Consider the following 22,678-nt stretch of genomic DNA (forward strand, 5'->3'; position numbering starts at 1 on the left):
ATGCCTCAGTGGGGAATGTGAGGTGAATATGAATATGCATGTACATTTTTATTCTGTATCTCACATCTTCCCAGACAGCTGCGGGGCGTGGGGATGGACAAATGGTAGCATTATTCTGAAGTATGTGTGAGTATCTCTCACACATTCATGCACAGGGAAAAAATCATAAGATGATGGTTAAATAAGTCTTTGTGTAATTTTTATCTACGATTTTCCACTGTGAGTCACCATAATTTACATGTTATCTAACACCAAGAGTCCCAAGTTTGTGTTACTTTCTGATCTATTCAATGCTCAGTGCGGGAAATCGACTTCTTGAGGCTTTTCCAGCCTGCTGGAAAGAGGTCCTCTCAGAATGAAGGAGTTAATGGTTTGCTAGAATAACTGTCATCAGACAATTGTGTTATAAAGAGCAGCAGTTACCAAAATACATTTTAGCCTGCAGCATACAAGAACAATACAGCTATTGTACTGTAACCACAGAACTTGGCACACAGATAAGCTTGAAAGGGAATCATGTTTTGTTTATTACGGAAGTGATGGAATCCATTGAAAGGTTATTGTTTGACTCCTTTTGAAGCAAATTCCAGCCCCTTTGTGAAGGGTGTTTGCAATCTTTGGGTCAAAGGCAGAAGGCAGTTTATTCAGTGGTGTTACCTTTCTTCCAGCAGAGAGAGTCTGAAGGATAACAAGATCAACCTGCCTCCAGGTGACCCTTCAGAAACCGCTGCCAAACCATAATTTCTATTACAGAGGCAAGGAAAGGCTGAAACGTTCAGTAGAAGAGTTTATCAGAATTTTCTGTTTTCATCAGAAAACCCACTCCCTAAAAATAAATCGAGTTTGAAATCAGAACATTCTCAGCTCTTTTCAACAGTGACGAAAAATGCGTGTTCTGTTTGCAAACATGTCGTTCTCACTCAGGAAAAAAGTGGATTTTCAGGCTACATAAAATGCTTAATCCTCATGGAAGTGGACAAGGTGTGAGGCTGTCACTTATTTGCCTTTTACCCAGGATCATGTGTTCTGGTCTTAATAAAGGTCCTCCACTGCTCGATCCGTAGGCTCTGTAGCGTGTTATACTGATGGTCTCAGTTACCATCTTACACATTTCTTTGGCCACAAGCAACGTAAGAGGCTGCCTGAGCCCTACAGCTGGTTCAGGAGGAAAAAGGCTTCACATAAGCTCAAGAAGAACTTTTTCACACAGGAGATAACAACAGTGTGGAAGTCACAGAGGAAGGGTGTTGTAAAGGGGGAACATAGGTTCAGAGATCATCTATCACAGTCGTTCAGATACACTTTATGGCTCAAGAAATACTTAAAACTGCCAGTTGCTGAATGCTGGGAAGGCGCAAAGGTATGGGCAGAGGAAGATGACTTCTGTGTGCCTGCTTTTATACTGGTTTTAAATACTCACTGCTGGGCACGGAACAGGAAAAAATAGTGGTCAGCATGGGCCTTTGATCTGATCTAATATAACACTCCCCAAGTATCACAAAGATCAAAATGTCAAATACTGCAAGAAAAACAAAACAATCAACAGTGGATTTTAAAATGCTCACAGAGAAGGTTTTTTCAGCAAGTACAGACTTTTTTGCCTTTTCTGTATGAATAATACCTGAATTAGTTCAAGCCACCTTGATTTGAGAGAAGAGAGGAGGAAAATGATGGGGACTTTAATATAGTGAGTAGATTTTTAAGTGGTAGCAGACTGCCCCCAAAAATGCTCTTGCAGATCTCCCTATTAATGGGACAGAGGGATACAGAAAATTAGCCACATCCTCACCATAAACTGACATATATTTTTAATTCCCATGGGGAAGTGCCACAGAGTTTGAGGGGTGGAAGAACTGGAGTTTATGACCACTTTTTCTCTCCATCTTGCACCTACTCCAGGAGAGGACTGCAAAACTTAGGGCTTATGACTAAGGACAGAAGCTTAATGAGACTGTCTTAAAGACAGTGAGATTTAATAACCAGAACATTAACACTTGGAATTTTTTTCATCATGGTCTCTAACGTTTTAGGATACATGTAAGTTGTTTTCTTAAGGTTTTCTCCCCAGCCAGGAAGGGTATGGATTGACTTTGCTTCTTCTAATGAAGCTCATTGATTCTGAAATAATCACTTGGTATTAGAAGCTGTGCCATTAAATAAAAAAAAAAATTTAAAAAAAGGGAAAATTACAGGATTGAGGAACTCTAATAATACGAATATGAAAGGGCTTTTAGAATTCTTCAAAGGTTATTATGCCCTCAACACTTTGCTGATTTTTTAAAGTGCATAATTTCATTTGAGTCACTTCAGTTACATACTTAAAAACCTGCTGATATTGCCTCCAATACTTAGAAAAACATCCCATTTTAGACTTTTTTTTCCATCCCCCACTGTATCTCCATTTTACTTTGACGGATACTTTCAGGCAACTTTTTAATTTTTATTTTTTTTAACCTCAGGAGCCGCACAGATGAAGTCAGTTACAATTAGCTATCAGGTACAATGCAGAGCCATCCTAAATCTTCAGTCCTTCTGGTTGTTTTTCAGCAGAAGGCTTATTTTCTGTGATTTTAATTAACTTTGGACTTGGTATTACTAATTTTAAGCCAAGTTCAGTAGGGAGCAGTGGCATTTCATATACTGTGGGATCTTCTCCAAAATGCTTACACCTCTAATTAGAAATATTAAAGCCAAAGACATTCAGGCTTGGGTTTGTTAAGTTAAGCAGCAACATCCATATAAAGCAAAACAACCCAAAAGCAACCTGGTATGACAAAAATACTGAGTGCCTGCTGATCCTCAGAGCCACAGATTTTAACAGCACATTTGAAAGTCAAGACAATTTTGTTTAGGTTCCTATTGAGATGCCTGACCTCAGTGACTGACATTTGAAATTTTTTCCCCAAATAATCAAAGTTCATGCTGCCTCACGCAGCCCACACCTTATAAAACCCTCCTCCGTCTTACAGATGCTGAAACCAAAGGCAGAGAAGCAGATCCCTCCCTCCGTGTAGCTGTGCTGAACTGAAGCATACACATAAAACAATCCTTTTGCCCATCCTGAAAGAGTCAGAGCAATTTCTATAGATGTCTCAAAGGCTTTTGTAAGCCACTGGGATCTTCTTCTGCAGGCTCCAGCAGATTTTGGAAGAAATTTATGGTAACTTAAAGAATAGCAGCAGTGGCTAGAGACCTCGCTACCTCTATTTTGGGCACAGTGTAAAATGTGCTCAGAAAAAAATAGATGTGTCAACATCAACCAGCAAAAGAGAACCAAATCCAGCACTCGATCTGGCTACTCAAGCTCCCCCCCAAGACTTTAATAGTCATGTTTCTCCGTGAGTTTTTCTTGGCCTTCCTTTTCTGCAATGAAGAAGCTCCTCCATTAGAAAAAAAGCTACTTCTAATTTCTCTTTCACCCATAGTCTGTCTGTCCATCCATCCATCCATCAGGGTACCACAGAGAACCATGATTTCATGATGTGGATGATGTGCAGCATGAATTCATGAGATCTCATTGGTATTGGTGAATTACCAAACAATACAGGTTCTGTATTCATGTAAACACCCCAGAGACAAAAATAGGGAAAACTCAGAGAAGTATAAATGTGTTTATATCCAGAACAGTCTCCACAAAGAATACTTTGTACAGTTTTATTATTGTTGTTTTTTTCCCAGAAGCATCAGCAGTTCCTTAGGCGTGTAATTTACAAGAGACTAAAATCTAAATTATGCATCAAAAAGGGAGAGATGCAACTGCAGGGCAATAATGCATTTCAAAAATAACTTCAAATGTGTAGTTCAGCTCAGCAGCCTATAGCTGGAAACGAGTGCCCAGTCAGCAAAGGCAGCAGAGGAGTAAAAATGACTCTTCCCTACATATAAAAAACTGGTAGAGATCTTTATTTTTAAATCTCTCAGCAGCAGGGCTGTATCCTGGAATCCTGAATCTATTTGAAGGACTTATCTGAGGGGGGGATCCTTCAGGAAGACACTAAACAAAATAGACAAGTCTTGCACGCAGGGCCGCTGGGTTTGCAGTACTGAACTCTTCCTTCATACGTGACTGGATATCCAAAAAGGACATTGCAAATCAACAGTGCAGAAACAATCTGAAATTATATTTCAAACTGAAATGAAAAGAATCCCTTCTGTTTAACAGACACACCACTATAATATAGCCCTGGGCAAACAAATACAAGTCCTCAAGCCGTCACTTTGAAATCTCAGAGAGATCTGCAAGAATATCTTTTAGTCCAATCTACAGCAGGGATATAACTTCCTACTAAGCTTCACTGAAACCTAGAGATGGGTGATCTTTTATTAATAATTTCTATCAGGCTTCTTATACAAGGGGTGTTTAGTTGAGAATAAAGAAACTGTGAGTCATACGTAAAAGCTGCTTGCATGGTTTAAGGTAAAAGATCTTCCCTCTCAGCTCTTTTGATAGCAGAGAGACCACACTATGAATAGTTTGTCTCTCACAACTGGGTTTTTTTTGGCCTGTATGTACTAATTGGAAAGTATTGTACTGTTATTTTTATGATGGTACTGCTGAAAGATCTAAAGATACCATCACGCTGACGTCACGCATTACAGGAGTTTACAGTGCCGAGGGGAATTTATGATCTAAACATACAGGAGAAGAGGATGGAGTGCACCAAGAGGCAGAGAACAAGCACAGAAAAACAGAAGGCAGTCGCACTTTCACATAACCTTACACGTCAGAAGGTGATGCCCATGTCTGGACTAGTCATCTGACTCTTCTTCCAGGCAATGGGGAGAAACAGGCACTTCTAGAGCATGAGTCATCTGACCTATTTTAAATGCCGGCCTTCCAAGAGGAAACGTGCCCTACAAGTGCCTCCACTGACTGTAAAGACAAGTCTAGATGCAGGTATCTACAGTATGAAGAGCTATTTAAAAGGAAGGATGCCACCACCACCAAGATGCATTCACTTCACTGAAACTACCCACAAAGTGAGCAATTGAGGCCACCCCGGTTGGTTTAATAGACCAAATCCCCCTCAACCTTTCCTTGAGGCAAAAGTCCATCCTTAGGCTACTGCCATATCATGAGCCTTTTTAACTGTCCACGTTTACTGCCACAAAGTAACAAATTCAACCTGAAATTCAACCGGACAAAGGAAAGGTGGAGAAATCTAAGCATAAACCAGTGAAGAACCACCAGAACGGGATGATGTGGATTCTACTTCCATGTTGTCTTACTGTTTCCCACTAACAGCTGGCACTCAAAATATAAGCCATATTCTGCTCCCAGCAACCCAGATGGATTCACTCCAGATTTACTGTGAATCCAGCACAGTTTCTGGGGATTCCTGCCAGGATAACTGAGAAGAGCACATCCTCTCCAGCTCCCTTCACACTGCACTGCAAGAGTAGAAGCGTGAAACACTTGTTTGAGAGGTGACAAAGCCCTGTGCTCACAGGTGGCCACCTTACCTCTCTTGGTAGACCAAAAAAATGCATTTTTTTGCAGGGGGGGTGGTGGGAGGTGGGGTGTGCTAGAAAGAAAACTATAGCAATAGGGAAAGGAATAGCTCTGAGCTAGTACACCTCCCTGTACTCCCCTTCCCACAAACCTACAGGAGATGACTTTGGATATGCAGTTTTTTATCTCTCGGGGTTTAGTTTCTCATCAGGGCTGTGTTGCGAATGAAGGCCCTCGCTATCACAGTGAGCAAATTTTTATCCTTCACCAATATCAAGGCTGCAGTTCAGTGTTAGGACCAAGGCTGGAGCTGGTAACAGATTTTTCCCTTCCTCTTTTAACGGAGTTTCTCATTTTCCTCTTGCAACTAGGTTTACTGCTCCCAGGGAATGCAGTCACATTGAAATACTACCAGAATATGTGATCGTAATGTAAGGAGATACAACAATAATCACTGATTAAAAAGGAAGAATGAAAAAAGTAAGAGCTGGTGACAGGATTGCTAAATGCTGATCAGTGCTGTAAGACAGACTTTGATTTTTTTAATTAATTATACATTCCCTCATACTTTGTGCTGCTGTTGATTTAATTGGACTCCTTATTTTTAGACAACTTGCAGCAAGAGGAAGATAGGGTACAGCTTTCAGAAGCTCAGCTCTAGCCTAATTCTGCCTCATGCAATACCACTGGGAGCAAAATTAGGCTAATGCTGAGCTCTTCCAAAAGCCTCGTGGTCTCGATGCAGTTTAGCACACTGCATGTTTATCTGTCTTGCAGGATGGAGTAATTTCTATGCACTTTAGTCTGTCCACAGAGGAATCCATGCAGAACTGGGCTTAGCATCAGTAAACATCCCAAAACCTTAATGCAGGAAAGAGTAAGCGTTGAGCAGCAGATCATGGTACTGAGGTCTGTCTCCTACCAGCAGGATTTGCCCCGATACTCACACTTCAGCCTCACTCCATGCCATTTATTTGCACCCTATATAGAAACGTGTCTGCCAGCGTGCTTTGCAGAGATAAAGCATTAGATGTTAAACTGCAAAAGGGCAAAGAGGAATGCACCAAGAAGGGTCTGCTTTCAGCTGCAGCCTGACATCATGTATTGCCACAGGTGAAAGGGACACAGGGGGACATAGAAGACCCCTGCATGCACACACTAATTCACATTTCATGGAACCTCCTTATCTGTGCTTCCCAAGGGTGTTTTGTGAAATTGTTGAGGGAGGTAGGAGCAGCGGGAGGCTAGCAGAAGCAGGTCTGTTGAGAGAACGGGGAAGGACTGAGGAAAGGTTACGTTATCTCACATGCCCGTACGCACGTGAACCAGCAGCCGCCAGCACTGGGAGCAGAGGAGCCTGCAGATCTGCAGCTGGGAGGCCCTTATCCCCCAATATTTGTTGACTTTCTTGAAGCCTCAGCTCCTGTAGCTGTGGGATCCCCCAGACACATATGTTTTGTTGAAACACATATTCTGCTCTTTTGGCTTTCCCAGGATAGTAATTTCTGCAAAACGTTCCCAATATATCCGCAACTGTGGCTGTATAAAAGCGCTTGTGTTGGTGTAGTTTAGGCACTTTCAGATCTGAACCCTTGTACAGTCCTGATCTTACTCGGGCTTTCACTGTCTGCACAAAAGCTCTGCCTACCCCGATGAATCTACGGCAGAAAAATGTGTAGAGCATGCAGTAGCTGCCTTTGAACCTTCACTGTCTTTGAACAACCAGCCCCGGGAATGCCAGAACTCACAAAGCCTCGTTTTGTGCACATGTCTTTCTGATAGTTGATGCTTTTCTTATGACTGCAGCATTTCTTCGGGCTTGCTTCTGTGAGGATCCTCTGATGTCTACTAACAAGTAAGCTCACCTCACAATCTTTTCCAGCTGGTGCACTCCTAGGGTTACTTATGGCTATCCAAGAATCTATTTTTACAGAAGCTGTAAGACATGAAATATCCTTGATAGCTCTACGCCTCTGTCACGCTGGGTTTAAATCTACTAGTAGGTTCAGAAGTTATTGTAGGAAGTTGGAGAGACTTGCAGACACACACATGGATGCAACACAGTCCTATAAGCCTCAGCTCCTTTGAGAACCAGCCTAAAGAAAGGCCTAACTACAGAGAAAAGCTTGAAACGTGTTCCCAGGACACCCTCAAATTTTAAAAACTAGAAGAAAATGCAAGAATTCACAATGCCTTTCTTTTCAATGTTTTTGAGAAGCGGGTTCCATTTGTTCAACTCCTTCAACTTAAAATTCTGTATTTTCTCTTCTTGCCCTAATCTGAGGCTCTCTAAGCCAGGTGATGGCAAGCCTGCAGCTGACTTGGGCTGCAGTTGGTAGGGCAGCAGCTCAGATGGGCAGTGACACCCTGAACACGTTTGCGTTCAGAAGGCAATGTTGGGCAGGGATAAAAGCAGGGCTGTGGCTTTCTTTTCCCGTGAAACCCAATGAAATTAGTTTGTCTCTTGGAATAATGGGATTCTGGACTCCAGAAGGGATCTCCCACCTCTCACAGCACACTTACACACACGATTTATCATACATGCCTTGCTATTAGCCTCTGAAATTTACCGCAAAGAATTATTCTAAACTGATATCTAGTATTCTCCTTTCTTGCCTACTTTTCAACAAGGCAGCTCTTAAATATTTACCAAGAAGGAAGCTCATGTCAGTATAGATGCTCTACCATAATCACAGGAGCCTGCATAACAAAGTACTCTTTAAAAACCAAAGGGATTTTATAACTGATCCTTATCCTCACTAAGCACCTGTCATTCATTTAATTTATAGCTCTGTCTTATTTCCTCTCCCAAGAGCCCACTCTGACAGGGCAGAGAGAGGGGGTCTTGCTGCAAGCACAGCTATTATTTGGCAGTACCAGTGGTGCAAGGTGCTCTTCCTGGGTACCACCACTGACGTGCCACACTTGCTGATGCTGCTGTTAGTGACAGCTGCCTGGCTAGCAAGAGCTGAAGTGATCGGTGACATACAGCACAGGACAGCCTGCCTCATCAGCAGGATGGAAAGAAAGGCTGCGATATTACCACCATTCCTTCTGCGTTTAAGAAAAAAAAAAATCGCACTACTTCGCATGCTTTCGAAATATCAGATACACACACACAAAATAGATAAGATGGGGATCAGTTGTAAGATTTGCATCGTGAGTAATTTTAGAAATACACCCCCACACCAGTACTTATACTCCAGCGCGGGGGAGAGCTACGCTGTGGAAATGAGGTGATGCTAGTGTGTATGTGTGTCTGTCTGTCTAACAATACCTGCCTGAAAAGATCAATCTGGATAACAGGGTCTTCAAGGCAAGCATCCAAGACTTGGCCTCCTACACAACCCTGGCAATGGCATGAGGTGTGCCTCCACACAGGAGATGCTTCTGGTGAAGTGCTACGGCAAAGTGCTAGCTGCCTTTGGTGGCTGGCAAAGGAAAAATCATGAGAAAAAACACTTCATACTCAGACAACACATCGCATCTGAGAATCGTTATGGTCAAAACTCTTAACTAAAGGGGAATCTCCCACCATTTAGGTACCCGAGCAATCACAAAACATCAGTAGACATATTGGCCAAGCAGATGAATAGAGGAGGCAGAGGACAGGTCAGGTTACATCTCAGTCCTCGTACACATACACAACGAGCTTTGTTCGGGCAGAAGGAGCAGGACTATCTCCTTACCTATTCCCAGTCCACTGTTCCCAGTACCTGACTTCTTAGGTGTCAGAAATTAAATGATAATGCTGAGAAGAGAAGGAAGGAGATATAACTAGACTGCGGGACCTGCTTCACATTGATTCTTGATGTGCAAAACACGGAATAGGAGTCAGTGCTGTAAAGTTTGCAGGTTTCAGCTTAGCCCTTGGGAATTCCCATCCCTTGCGGTCGGATGAAACCATGTGCTGAGCAGTTTTTAAGACCTAATGCTGCTTGCGTTTACTCAGATGGCTCAGAAGAGACTGAGATGATTAGGGGGGAGACCCGCTGAGCTGATGTTTCATGATCTATACTGTGGTTGTGCCCTGCTGAGGTCTCTGAGCCCCACTGTGCCAGGCACTAGAGAGTGCTGAAACTGCAGAGAGCATTTTACAATGTTAAACAGACATCTTGGAGCACAGAAAGGTGAAGTTACTCCTCCAAAAACATGAGAACTAAGCGCTAGCGTAACCAGTGCATCACGACACCCGCTAGATTTGGAAGCCCTTAATTGAAGGCTATGAACTGGGTCAAGGAGAATCCCATGGCAAGGGGACAGAGCGGGGCTGTGCGGGTGACGTGCTGTGCTGAAGGTTGTGACAGACCTTGGGTCAGATTCGCTGCTCGGGGGTTTTTCTGTGAGGGGGTGGGGGTGTTAAGTACAGTCCTGCTCCAGCAAATACACATCCATCTGTTACGTGCTAGCATCATATCCCCAGGTTTTCAGCGAACAGAAAAAAAGTGACTTTTCTCATGGCAAACACTTGTTTTAAAATCCTTAGAAACTCTGTTAGAAGAAAGAATAGACCCGAAGCCTTGATCCGCAATAACCTTTCAGCACATGCTTTGCAGGAGAGCAGTTGGCGTGTGCTTGTGCCTCGCTGAAGTTTGTAAGGACATGCTTGGAGTTAAATATATGCATAAGTACTCTTTGGTACAGGGATAATTACTAAATCCAGGTCTCATTAAGGTCTTCCTGTTTTCTTTTTTTATAATTCACTTACATATTCTGCAAGAATATGATCAGATACAGGAATGAAGACTGAACAGTTAGAACTGTCAGGCCATAAGAAATTATCAGGAAAGTATGCAGGGAAATATTCCCAGTCTGTGGTTAAGTTTTCTCATTACATTCTTAGATCCTTATTTATCTCATTGTTTCTCAGTTTATCACAATTCTTCATTTCCTGTTCCCTTTTAGACTTCAAACATATATATTTTTAATGTGGCTTTTTTTTAACCCTTCCATAGTTAGTTTTTAAACCTGTTGGAGACTCTTGGCTAGACCTCATGTACAAATTCTGGAATACTTAACTGGACACTACAAGGACATTTTCAATATATAATCTGGTATTAGAGTTTAAAGTCTGGTCAAGAGTTTAAGACTTCTCATTGTTATTAATGTTATAATAGCAAAATAATTGTACTGTACATTTTTATGGCTTCTGCCACTTGAGACAGGTAAAGGACAGATATTAATGCAGCAATACTTCATTCAAATTTGGGTATCTCACCTTATTTCAGTGTACAGGACTCTCAAAAGCATCTACATTTGTCTAAATTTCCTGCCCTGACAACAAGAAGTAGAAGAAGCAAGCCAAAGCTGAGCTAACTTAAAAATCTCCGCCAAAGTTTTTGTTACAGCTTCATTTGACTGCAGTTTTCCTGATGTTCTGGCCTGCAGGATTACTTTAGAGAGCTCACCACAACCTACAAAGCGATCTGAAGACATCCGAATACAGTTACCCAAATTGAAATTCAGACCAGAGCTCGTGAACTTTTTTTTTTTTTTTTTCCCCTAATGGAAACTTTGACATTAGCTTTAGCTTACTGGTTTAACCACACAGTTCAAAATCTCTGAGGCAAGAGGCTGAGACCTGTGTGCGATTTCTTACCCCAAGATGGAGCTTCTAGTACCATGGCACTCCCAACCCCAAGACTATTCGGGGCGGGGGGAGGTGTTTTAGCCTTGAGTCAGTGGCAAGTGTGCCTCATCATCTGCTGCATTAACCCTCCTTTCCCCCATTTCCTACAGCACTTTGAGGTTCTTGCCCAGGTCTCCCATACAAACATTGACATAACATGGTCCTATCTAGATGGCAAGAAACAGTAAGCGAGGAATACTTATTTGAAATATTTGTATTATTGAAAATGGCAAGGCTTAAAAAATTTCCTGAACAGAGCTGTCTAGAGCAGGAGTCTATTTTGAGTATCTCTTTTTGCCTTTCACCCAACTATCTCAGCACCCCACCCTTCTTCCTTCCACCTTCCTTAATTTCTTAGACTTCCTTCTTGTTGCTTTGCGTGAGTCTATTTTAGGTGTGAGATTGTAGTTAGCTTCTCGCTAGGCATCTACTTCCCATTTTCTGTCTCTGGGGTTTGCCTTTTCAGCAAAGTTGTGAGTCCATTAGTACATAAAACGTGTAAGTTTCCTCATGATAGACAGCATTGCCCACAAAGAAGAGAAAATAACTAATTGAGAAGAAAATCAAGTGTCAGAATGAACACAGCTAGGCTTTTCCAAATGTAGGAAATAATGCAAAAACTGACTAGTGCAAAGAATACCAAATTGAGCTTGCCGAGTCCAGCTCAGGACATGGTGTCTTAACTCTTCCATCTCTGGCAAACAGATATTCAGACTAACCACAAAATATCATTGCTTTGATACTAACCATCGTCTTTCCACTTGGTAGAAAGTTATTCCATCTCATGCATTGACCAACTTCAATATTAAATTCCAGATGGGCCCATGAAGCTTTACTGTGGAGCCCACAGTGGGATTTAATTGTGATATATTCCTTCCCCTCTACTAGATGAACAGGGATTGAAACAGTGAATGGATTTGGCTATGCAGGCCCCAACTTGATGCTTCACCCTCTTTGAACAAGACTTTGGGGCTGCTTGTTGTTTGCAGATAAGGGAATGGTTAGTCCAAATCTCATTGCTGTCGTGTCAGAGCAAGTTCAGACAAACATTCAAACTCTCCCTCTGAGGATGCGCATGATGCAAAGACCTGGACTCTAACCTAGAAGGAAGTTTGCATCACAAGTTTCATCACAAGACCCAAACAGAGTAGCTCAATGCTTTGTTTTCAGTCTTTAGCTATACCATGTTGACGTTGGTCTGTGTTATCTCTACCCGCTTCCTCTCTGTCGGGCCGGGAAGACTTCCCCTTAGCTCTGGGGTTTACTCTGTCTCTGGAGAACAAGTCAACTCTCCACTGGCAGTCAAGAGGAGCTAAAACCACAAGGCTCCTACTAATAGGAGCAGCACATCAACACCTCCTTGCATCGCACTGAGAATTAGTCCCAGAAAATGAGGGCCTTGGTGGCCTGCAGGGCTCAAGTTCCGGGTAGAGCCCAGTGTCACCGACTTCACAGAACAGCAGCTTTCTGGCAAATTGTGCAACTGCACCGCCCCCAAACTTCCTGTTTTGAAACCCCAAGAAGCTGGAAAATGTTAACACCGGCACTTTAAAGTGCTAGTTGTGGCTTTTTTTTTTTCTTCTTCTTCCTAAAGATCTACATGATACTAAAAAATTCTACATACAAAGGAGTAAAATGGGGCTGCCTTTAGGAACTGGGGGCAGAAAAGCAAGTGCATGTCTCTCCAGGGAGCCCCAAGCCAGGCAGAGCACGGCACATCAGAGCATCTGTACCAAACCCATCCCCTCTTCCATGACCCGCGCGACATCAGGTTGCTCACTGTCTCTCCACCTCCCATCTTGCCCTCTCCAAATTAAGGCATTTGGGACGTGCTCCATCGCTGTGGCCATTGCTAAGTTTTTTTGGCAGCAGGTCGTGGTGCCACAGCTGGAGCTGTGCTGGGCACTGCGGGCGCTCGGTGAAACGGTGGTCACCAAAGTCGAGCTGTGCCACCCGGAGCGAGAGGCGAGGTGGCAGATGGAGAGGCAGGTGCTCACGGAGTGGCAGCGAGACAACTGCGGTTCACGTGTCGAGCTGCGCTCACCGGGCACCAACGCGCCATGAGTTGGCTTCCCGCTCTGGCAAGCCGTGTGGCAGGTCCACACTCCGCCTAAAACCCACCGGTGATGGGAAGAGAGGCCCTAGTGATAAGAGGACCTTGATACAGAAAATAGAGATATGGCAAATCTCTGTTCCATTCCAGTTCATTTTTATATAGGAAGAAAAGCAACTGGAAAGAAAAAAGCATCATGTTTGTCTTGAACGCTGCACGGGAACTTATTTATTTCCAATCAGCATGACAACTGCTTCCCTTTCTGGCTATCACTGAAACTCCAGATGGTACATTTGAGCATACTTAAACCTCTAACTTGGCTCCTTGCAAAGACATTGTCTTCCTGGTTAGCTAAAAATGTATTAATAGTGTTGGGATGAAAGCTCCCGCTCTCCTGCACTGCGCTATTTGAATAATGAAATCTTGGTCATTCTGCAGCATTCTGGCTTGTATTAAAATTAGGCATTTGAAGGGGACAAGCCTCTGCTGAATGTGCTCCAGTTATAACCACCTTTTATTTGAATTTTATTTGTATTATCTATATTGGACTGTTTTTCTAATGTTCAGAATTCTGCAAACCCTCTAACAGCAGCGATTATTACCTGTCTTCCTTAACCCTGTCACCCTCTTCTAGCGGTTGCTCTGCATCAAAACTTTGAACCTTTCTGAATCAGCCATCTGAGGTGCTGCCAACTCTTATGGTTCTATTAGGGAATTGTGAGACATCATTTTCCTAAATATCCAGCTTCAGGACTCCTGTTATTTTCAGAGACTGCTGCTCTTTGTTTGAGCAGCAGTACATTTCTAGATTCACACATAAGGAGAAGGCTTAAGGAAATGAATGAGGAAGCCAGACGACAAATGTAATCCAAAACAAAAACTAAAAACAATATCACAATTGTAAGCAAAACTAATGACCAGTTTTTTCACCTGAAGCTGGAGGGGAGAATAAAAGGACAGAGGAGTTTTGATGGTGTGTGAGCAATGTAAATCAACCAAAATACCTGCGCCTCGTTCCTCCTCCATCACACAGAGACCTGGTGGAATGGCTGCAACTGCAGGCTCAAGACTTTGACACCTAAGCCCATGCCTCATAAAAAACTGTACTGTTATTGTTCTAAAGAAAATAATATCCTGTTTCCTTTTTAAACTGTGTATCTCTTTAAAAATGTTAAATGGCTGCTACATTCCTGCCTTTATCCGGGACACTTTTTATGAGTCTGTACTTCCCTCTTCTTTTGCTTTAACAAGCCGGCTAAGCAGAGGATTAGGGAATGACTTAGTGCACATGTGCTAAAAAAGGGGGAAAAAAAAAATCATCCGCCTTCAAAATCTTACATAACTTAAAAAAATAAACACATAAAACAGACACACACACACCCAGGCCCTCACTCTTTGCACTTAAAAATAATCATCATCATCATGTGGCCAGACTGCAGTTTGCCAGCTGGACTGTCGTCTGAAAAAATGAACATTTTAAATTATGGAAACTAGAAATACATAGCAGCACATTTCCCAAACTTATTTCTGATGGCGTTTCCCATTTCTCCCTCTTTCCTATTACCAGAGCTTGGTGTTCAATAGCTGGGAATAAGCAGGCACCCCTCGGGAAGGAGGAGGGAGAGAACTACCAAGCCTCTATCATGCTGTCAGGCACCTTCTATAAATATTTATGTGACCTACAGGATATAGCACAGTTTGAAATCTTGCAGTCTCCGTAGCCACTGTGCAGTCAGGCAGTTCCCTGTACTCCTCGGAAAGTTCCTGTATTTCAGGCAAGACCTGGGTCTTTACATAGCTGTGATCTGCTTATAGCATTCGCTGACCTAAATTGGGGATGTTGTACCGAACGGCGTGTTCCTAAGGGGAGCTCAGCGTATAGCAATGAACTCAGATTTTATGGAGGATGTGGCTGCAATTAGAGTCACTCAGTTAAACGTGAAGAGGACTTCATGTCCACCATCACACGCAGAACGTAACAGAGGATAAGGAAAGGTAATGCTTGAAGGATTGAGCCAAAACTCAAAGGGAAGAAAAAGTAATTCTTCTGCCATGCGCTTATGTTAGAGTCATTTCTGTCTTGCAAGAACACCCAGGTTTTGGGTTTTTCTTCTTATCAAACTGCAGAAAAGGAACCTACCCAACCCCCAACCCTAAACAGGAACTTGATCCCTAGTGATATCTTCCTGTCCTGTCCCTATTTATAGAAGTAAGGTCACCCAAATAAGAACAGAAACGATATCATATGATTTTTGGTGACCAACTGAATTCTGCATATTGAGAATTCAGAGGAACGCATTTGAATAACCCACATCGAAAACCATTTGGAAAGACCACCTCACTGTGGCCATTTTTGTGTGCAGAACAACTAAGCAATTCATGAGATACGCAGTCAGTTATTTGGAATTTGCATTTCTTTCCCTACATCAAATAATCAAGTCATTAGATGGACAGAAATTTTGCTGGCAAAACTGTTCTTCAGCATGCAATTGTTTATTGAAAGCCTAAAATAGAAACGTTTCCCCTATTGTACTGTTAATGGTATAAACAACTGATGAAAACTGCAAAAATTAAGGAATCTGTAAAGGTCATTTGATGGGCACAAAGCTGGGAATTTTACTGTTTGCAAAGAATTTGAACTACTTCCATGTACATATTGCTGTGCAGCAGGGGTTGAGTTCAGGACCTCCTGCACCAGGACTGAATTTGACATGTAAGCTAAGGGGGGAGTTAACTGTTGGGCTTCTGAGCTGTACCTGGCCTGACAGGCACGCTCCAAACAGCAGCTGCAGCCACATCTAGAAAAGGCCTATTTTTTGTCATTCCCTGGAGCCAGACAGCACTTTGTTTTCTATTCTTTTACCATAAACCAATGCTGACTGAAAAAAGGCAAGCTTTAAATAGATACATATACCTATTTGAATATATGTTGACATAAATACGTATTTTATACACACATACAAGCAAAACTAAAGATGCCTATTTTATAATCCTAAGAAAAACGTTAGATTTGACAGCATTCATCTTTCAAACTCATTTGGCATAAATTGTGTTCCATAATTCCTTTCTTATCGTGTCAGGCAGTCCTTCGAACTGAACCTAGTGATGAGGAGAGCCAAGTACTTCCATCATGTTTAATGCAGTTTCCAAAAAATCTTTATTTACAAAGCTAAATATTTTATGGGCCAAAGATTCAGGGCTACTTGAAATGATGAATTCATCTCTCCGAGGGGTTTTGTTCACGGATAAGAAGTTTGTCTAGGCTTGAGGCACATAATGAAAGGGAAGATTTAGTCATTCCCTTTCTTTTACAGGCTGTCTCCATCCTTCCATTGCTCATTCACAAATCCCTTGGTGCCTCCGTAGGCAGACAACTTGTAGGTGGATCTGAGGTGGAGGCTGCTGCTAGCATTTTCTACCGCCTCTGTGAGAAGCGACACGCAGCAGAGAGAGCTCCCTCTTACAAGCAGAGGGAGGTCAGCTCTGCCGACGGCAGGGTTTGAATCTCTGCTTATTATAGCAAAGGGAGAGCCAACGGAAACGGGGAAATTCATTCCTAAGTGGCAGCCAGAGGGGCCAACTTTCTATGAATTAGATATTGCTTCTGGAGAGCAAACAGGCTCTCTGGACCCCAGGGTCCAGACCAGCTGCGTGACTCAGCCGTGGTGTATTTGAACGTGTGAGGAGCAGAGGAGGCTGCCTGCAGCGGTCTCCACTCTACGTGCCCAAAGGGCCAGCTCCGAGGGCTCGAACATCTCAGCCGCCACAGCCCAGCGGGGCCACGACAGGCTGGGGACCCTGCACGGCCACGCTCGTCTTCCCCGCCCCAGCACGGCTCCTCTCGGCCGTGGGCGACAACACCCTGAGGTTTGCATACCATTTTAGTGATAAAACATAGCGCAGGTGCAGATCAAGAACAATCTCAAAACAGCTCACCCCCGTCCCTTGCTCTTGTGCTCTTTGCATTAATTTTCCTGCGTGGTAGTTTATTACCCCACGCGCTACGGCGCCGCTGGCAGCCGTACACACCCTCCTTTTTTAAACTGGACTAGATTAAGAAACCTGAGCACTTAGGGAGAAAGGATTTCTGTGCGGTGCTTCTGAGACTGAAGGTTCTCTTTACGGTTAATGCATCATTCCCCATTACAGTCATTTCCTCTGAAGTAAATGGGATTTTGCCATTATACTTTATGTTTATTGATATATATTTCCTTGCTGAATTGACATTCCCCTGTTGCCTTTTTTCCCTACCCTGAAATTGCAGGAAGTCAAAAATCCTTCAACAGTAATGAGTTAAGTTCTGTAGCACGCAGAGCTGTGTGCTCTCCCATTAAGTGGGCTGGGGTTAAAATGGGCACCATTTACACATTAATATGTATGCCAGGGCAGCAACACCGGTTCTGCTGTAATGTTTCAGGCTAAGGGGTCAACTGTTTAGCTGGGACACTTCCTATCAATATTTTGATACTGTTTAACCAGTGATTGAGCAGAGAAAGACTTTCCTTGTGACCTGACATTGAAGACTGTCACGGGGAGGCCTCTGAGGTTGAAGAATCAAAAACATCTGATTCTTTGCGGTGGCTAAAATAGCTGCAGTGCTTTTGGAAGACAATGCTATTAAGATCTTCTTTCCCCTTCCCTAAACCCTCCATTTCCAGACCTGCAGTTGGACATAGCATCTCCCCTGCTGTCTGTTCAAAATTGCTATTACGTGTTGCTCTGCACTGTTAAATGATTTCCCTGTACTTCATCTCAGAGGCAGCAGAAGTGAAGAGATAGAGGAATTGGGTGGCTCGAGGGACTGGTAATTCTGCACAAAGCTTTTCACCTCCTATCTGAATTTTTGCATGACCAGAAATGGTTACTGTGTAATGCTGGTTTGCTAGATTCTCAAAAATATATTGTTTATTGACTTTTTTTTTCTTTTCTGGTGCATCTGTGTCACAAAACCACTTCTTACTACTAGCTACAATACTACAGCCAACACTTACTACCCAGCATGAGTAAATCTGAGCACCTAAATCATAGCTAGTCACCTAATTAAGTGACCTGATTTTCTCAGGAGCAGAACATGTCTTCCAGCTCCCACTGCACTCAGCAGTTGTGAAAATCAGGCCACTTTTGAAAGTGGCCAAACATAGCTGTGATTAGTTTTGAGTATTCAACTTTTAAAAAGTTGATCTTGACAGGGCCTGGGAGCTGGAGCACCCAGAGGATGGGACTTCCCCAAGTTCTGGCTGGTGGCTGCAGAGGAGTGGTTGGGAGGGATGCAGTGCATGCCCTGTTTTGTGACTAACCAGAGGCTATCAGTCATCATCACCATTCCCAGCACTAAATTAAAAAAAAAAAAAAGCTTCAGGTCCCATGATAAAAATATACTTTGGCTTTTGTTTGCTTTATGCAGTATTTCCTCGCACTGAAAATTAAATTGAGAAGGGAATTTATTGTCCCCCTGGAAGAGATAGGCACCTTTTGATATCACACATGAACAAACGTGTGGGGCCCAGCCTAATGTTTTCTAATGCCCGTTGGGGTCCCAGGAGCACAAAGGCAGCGGAGAAGGAGCTGCAGTCAATTCCAGCAGAGCTCTATTGTGTGATTTGTTCCAAGGAAACATCAATTCATTAAGCAAACGAGTCAACAAGGGTGGGTGGCAGAACCGTCTGTCCTGCTAGATTGTGCATGACTCCTCCGGAGATCTGCTCTGGGGTCTGGAGAGAGTAAATAATGAGTAGAGCCAGCTTGCCTGCCCTCGCTTTGCAACGGGAGAAACTGCTCATTTCAAAGCCAGAGCTTGACTGGGAGGGCGTTTTTAATTCACTGCCTCGGATGCAACACAGACAGGCATACTTCAGGGGCAAGATGTATGGTTAGGAGAGTCACATTTTAGTCGTGTTTTCAAGAGCATAAACAACCCAGGCAACAGGGGAGGTGAACTAAGCAAAGACAACACAACAGAAAGGGACGATGAAACCAGGGTGGGGGAAATCCGCGGCCGGCCATCGCTCTGCTCAAGGAGCAGCCTCCCTGAAAGGTTCCCAGCCTGTGCAAGGGGAGAGCTCTTTGCTCATCTGAGCTACTTTTCAAAGCAAAACAGTAGCCGTTTTGCATAGTGCATCTGAGCCAGACTAGGGAAAGGTCAGCAAGATAGAACAGACTAAACTACGATGTTGACCACACAAGATACATCCTTCCAGAAGGCAGGTGCTTGGACCAGCGCTCTGCTGATCTCAGATGAATGCTGGCAGATAAGGGCAGCAAAATGCTTCAGGAGGAAGTATTTTCATAATCGCACATTTGCAACACAGCCCTTTTTTGCAGCATTATCTTTCTGCCTTCCTCTTACTCTCAAAATTAACACAAATATGTATATTTAAGGGGTGGGGAAGCCAAGGGCAGAGCTGAAACACAGCTGAGTCAACAACACATGTCTACGAGCTGGTGGGTAACATTGCATATTCCCGCATGGTTATCAGAGTGCTTTCGAAAGGCATCACTGCAGACAGAAAGAGCGACAGAAGTGCAGTAAGTACCCTACACAGCTCTACGGGCAGAAACAAGAAATGCTGGAGGGTCCCAGCTGCCCTAATCCTACAGCTAGGGGTTGCACCCCAGAGTCATGAGCCCTTTCCCTCGCTTGGACCCGCTTCCTATAACCAACCAGCAGCATCTTCTCACAGCAGATAACACAGGGTGCGTAGTACATGGATCCTGTCCCTTTGGTCAGACACATTCCCTCTAGCTTAAAGATATCAGCAAGTCTTTCACTCTATTATCAAGCTGTAACATACCATATTTAGTAAGATTAGGTTATGGCTTGGGGCTGGCCAGCGTGAACTAGAAGTTTTCCTGTCCTCGGTCACATTTTCTGCCGCTAACAGCAATCAGCTGAGACATGGCACATAACCCACAGAGCAAAAGGGAGGCAGCTGCTTCGGCCAAATTAACAACAGGAGAACACAACTAGCTGTCACCTTTGTCAGCCCCTGGGCTGTACCCCTGCTCGTGCTTCACACGGCGAACAGCAGCCAGCGGGGCTTTAGCTTCGGTGGGAGCTGCACTGGTGCCTGAACGCATTCCCTGTTCTCTAACACTGGGAAACACGCCTCTGTCTACCAGTGCAGCGTGGTGGCTCTGTAGGATGGGGGTCCTTTTCTGGCACTGCCCATCTGTAGGATCCCTGCCCTTCCCTGGCTTCGGGAGACAGCTGCCTGGAGACCCCACTCTTGCCTTCTGTGAAGGCTTCTTGCTCTTCAGACCTTCCTCCACCCACACCGTGTTTCACGAGTGTGTGCTGGTTAATTAGATTAAACCAGCATCCCCTTCATTTTGGCCTCTTTCCTACCAGACCTGTAGTACTTGTTTGAAAGCAATACTTCCCTTCTTCCCTTAAATAGAAAGCTCTGAAATCACCTATTAATGGAGAATTTGCCTTCTGACACCAGGGCCTGACTTCTGCCCCATGACCCTAGCATTTCTATCCTTTTCTGCCTCCTCCTTTCATCATTTTTGCTAAATATTTATGCCATTTGGATCGAATTTCTCATTTTGGCAGTCTCTAGTGTTACAAAGCTGAGCTGATCCACAGCTGCATTTCAGTGCTGATGTCAAGCATTTGGAAAACACTATTACATGTCTACATGTTATACAGCACTGTGCTGGCTGCTTCTGCAACCAGAAAACTTGCTGAACAGAAGACTTGGGTCTTCCTAGCTGGAGAGAAAAGGGATTTATAGGCATTCTGAAGGGAAATAAGCAGAAGAGCACTTTCAGTGTAGCGAGGACTGAAGGCAGCTAGCAAATCTTGGCAGGTTATTGTAACCTGGAAAAAAATTCTGGTTTGTGCCCCCTCGTGGCAGATGAATTTTTCTTGTCCTCATTGCCATTGCAATGTCTGCACTTCCAGACCCAACCCTTCTGATTTTCATGCTGAGCAGATGACCAGTATAAGAGGTCATTAAATGCCAACAGCCGGTGCTTCACTATCCAGAAATACACCGGGCCAAGCAGGGAAAACCCAGAGGTCTGTATCTCACACTTTAAATATGTTGCACAGCTTTGCCCCTCGAACTGCGTACAGCGACTTGACAGGCGGCACGACCTAAAGAAAGCCTCAGGGCTGAGGAAATCAGTCTGAAAATCATATTCTGCAGGTTTCTAAACACACCGTTACAGCCCTTCCCCAGCAAGGACCCAGGTTCAAGCAGCAGACATGACTATAACCGTATAATCCAGCATCACTGAAATACTCTTTTTATTTTGTTCTCTCTTCAGACAAAAAGCACTGGCATCGACAGGTGGAAGAAGTGTTCAAGCAGCATGCGACTGGTTGGTATGAAGTAATAAATGTTAAAAAGAGTAAAAGTGAATTTACCATCTAAGATTTTAGCCATTAGAATGTGGAGTTTTTAAACTGAAAAACACTATGTTTCGTATAAAACATGTAAAATGTTTTATCTGAAAAGCACTAGCAGCATTATTGAGCCATTATTTAAGTGGTGTAAATAAGTCCAGAAACAAGCCTTGTCTGAGAGAGTCTGTGATCTCGAGTAATAGCAAAAAAAAAGGTGAGAGAAAGGAACCACTACTCTCTCCACCCTAAACAGAAAACTGAGAGATGCCTTTTCAAAGAGGTTGAGCAATTTCTGGTGCTCTCCTCCCTGTGTTTTGTACACCAAAAGTCAGAAAGGCAGAAACAGTGACCTGGGTTAGATCTTCAGAGCCTCAGTCTGAAACTAAAACCCAATTTTCGGTATTACTTAGTAGTGGTAATGGGCTGCAAGTGAGATAGTGCACCTCTCTGCCTGACCTGCCAGAGCTGATTTTTTCCATAAAGGGAGAGCGGGCAGGGAAAGCTGATTTTGCTGAAAAAAATAGATGTCTTTATCTGTCAATCTAACAGTGCTTTCTCCCTCTCAGGCTGTTCTCCCACGTGGGTGACCCATTCCTCGATGACACCCTGCCTCGGGAGTACGTCCTCTACCTGCGCCCCACCGGCCCCCTGGCTCAGAAGCTGTCTGAGTTCTGGCAGCAGTCAAAGCAGATCTGTGGGAAGAACAAAGCTCACAACATTTTCCCACATATCACCCTTTGCCAGTTCTTCATGGTAAACCAGAGCTCCTCTGTCCGTTGCCTTTATGCGTGCACTCGTGAGCAGCCCTCACCAGGCTCCAACTGGAGACATTACACACTTTGTTCAGTCGCTGCAGAAGGGTTTGTGCTCGGGGGTTGGGGGGGGGTTGTTGAGGAGGTAACTGGTTTTTGAGCAAGTTGTTTTCAGCAGCAGCAGACCAAATTCTCATAATCTCGGGTGATCGTTAACAGACACGGGGGGGTGGTGAGGTTAGGAAGGTTACATGGGGATAGCTGATCCTGCTTTGAGGACAAGGGAGGGGCAGATGATTTCTAAACATAACATTTTCTATGACCCTGTGCTTTTTCTCACTGCATTGTAGCAAGGGTAGACCATTCATGCCCACCCACCCAAGCCTTTCCTTTCTCTCCTGAGCGCACTAGAGAGCTAAGCAGAGGCGTAAGGAATGAT

At 43.7% G+C, this 22,678-nt stretch overlaps 1 protein-coding gene across 3 annotated transcripts in view; it reads left to right on the top strand.

Annotated features, from left to right (window-relative positions):
* The window catches only part of UBASH3B (ubiquitin associated and SH3 domain containing B), a 75,799-nt gene that overhangs the window by 27,270 nt on the left and 25,851 nt on the right, over nt 1-22,678 (top strand). For 2 of the 3 annotated variants that reach the window (XM_074849032.1, XM_074849031.1), the window contains exons 2-3: nt 21,409-21,466; nt 22,054-22,240. In XM_074849032.1, coding sequence (XP_074705133.1) covers nt 21,409-21,466; nt 22,054-22,240 — 245 coding nt within the window. The remainder of the gene's footprint in view (nt 1-21,408; nt 21,467-22,053; nt 22,241-22,678) is intronic. The other variant, XM_074849033.1, reaches the window with a different exon arrangement.

The sequence above is a fragment of the Strix aluco genome, chromosome 23 (assembly GCF_031877795.1).
Source record: "Strix aluco isolate bStrAlu1 chromosome 23, bStrAlu1.hap1, whole genome shotgun sequence".
Lineage (NCBI taxonomy): Eukaryota > Metazoa > Chordata > Aves > Strigiformes > Strigidae > Strix > Strix aluco.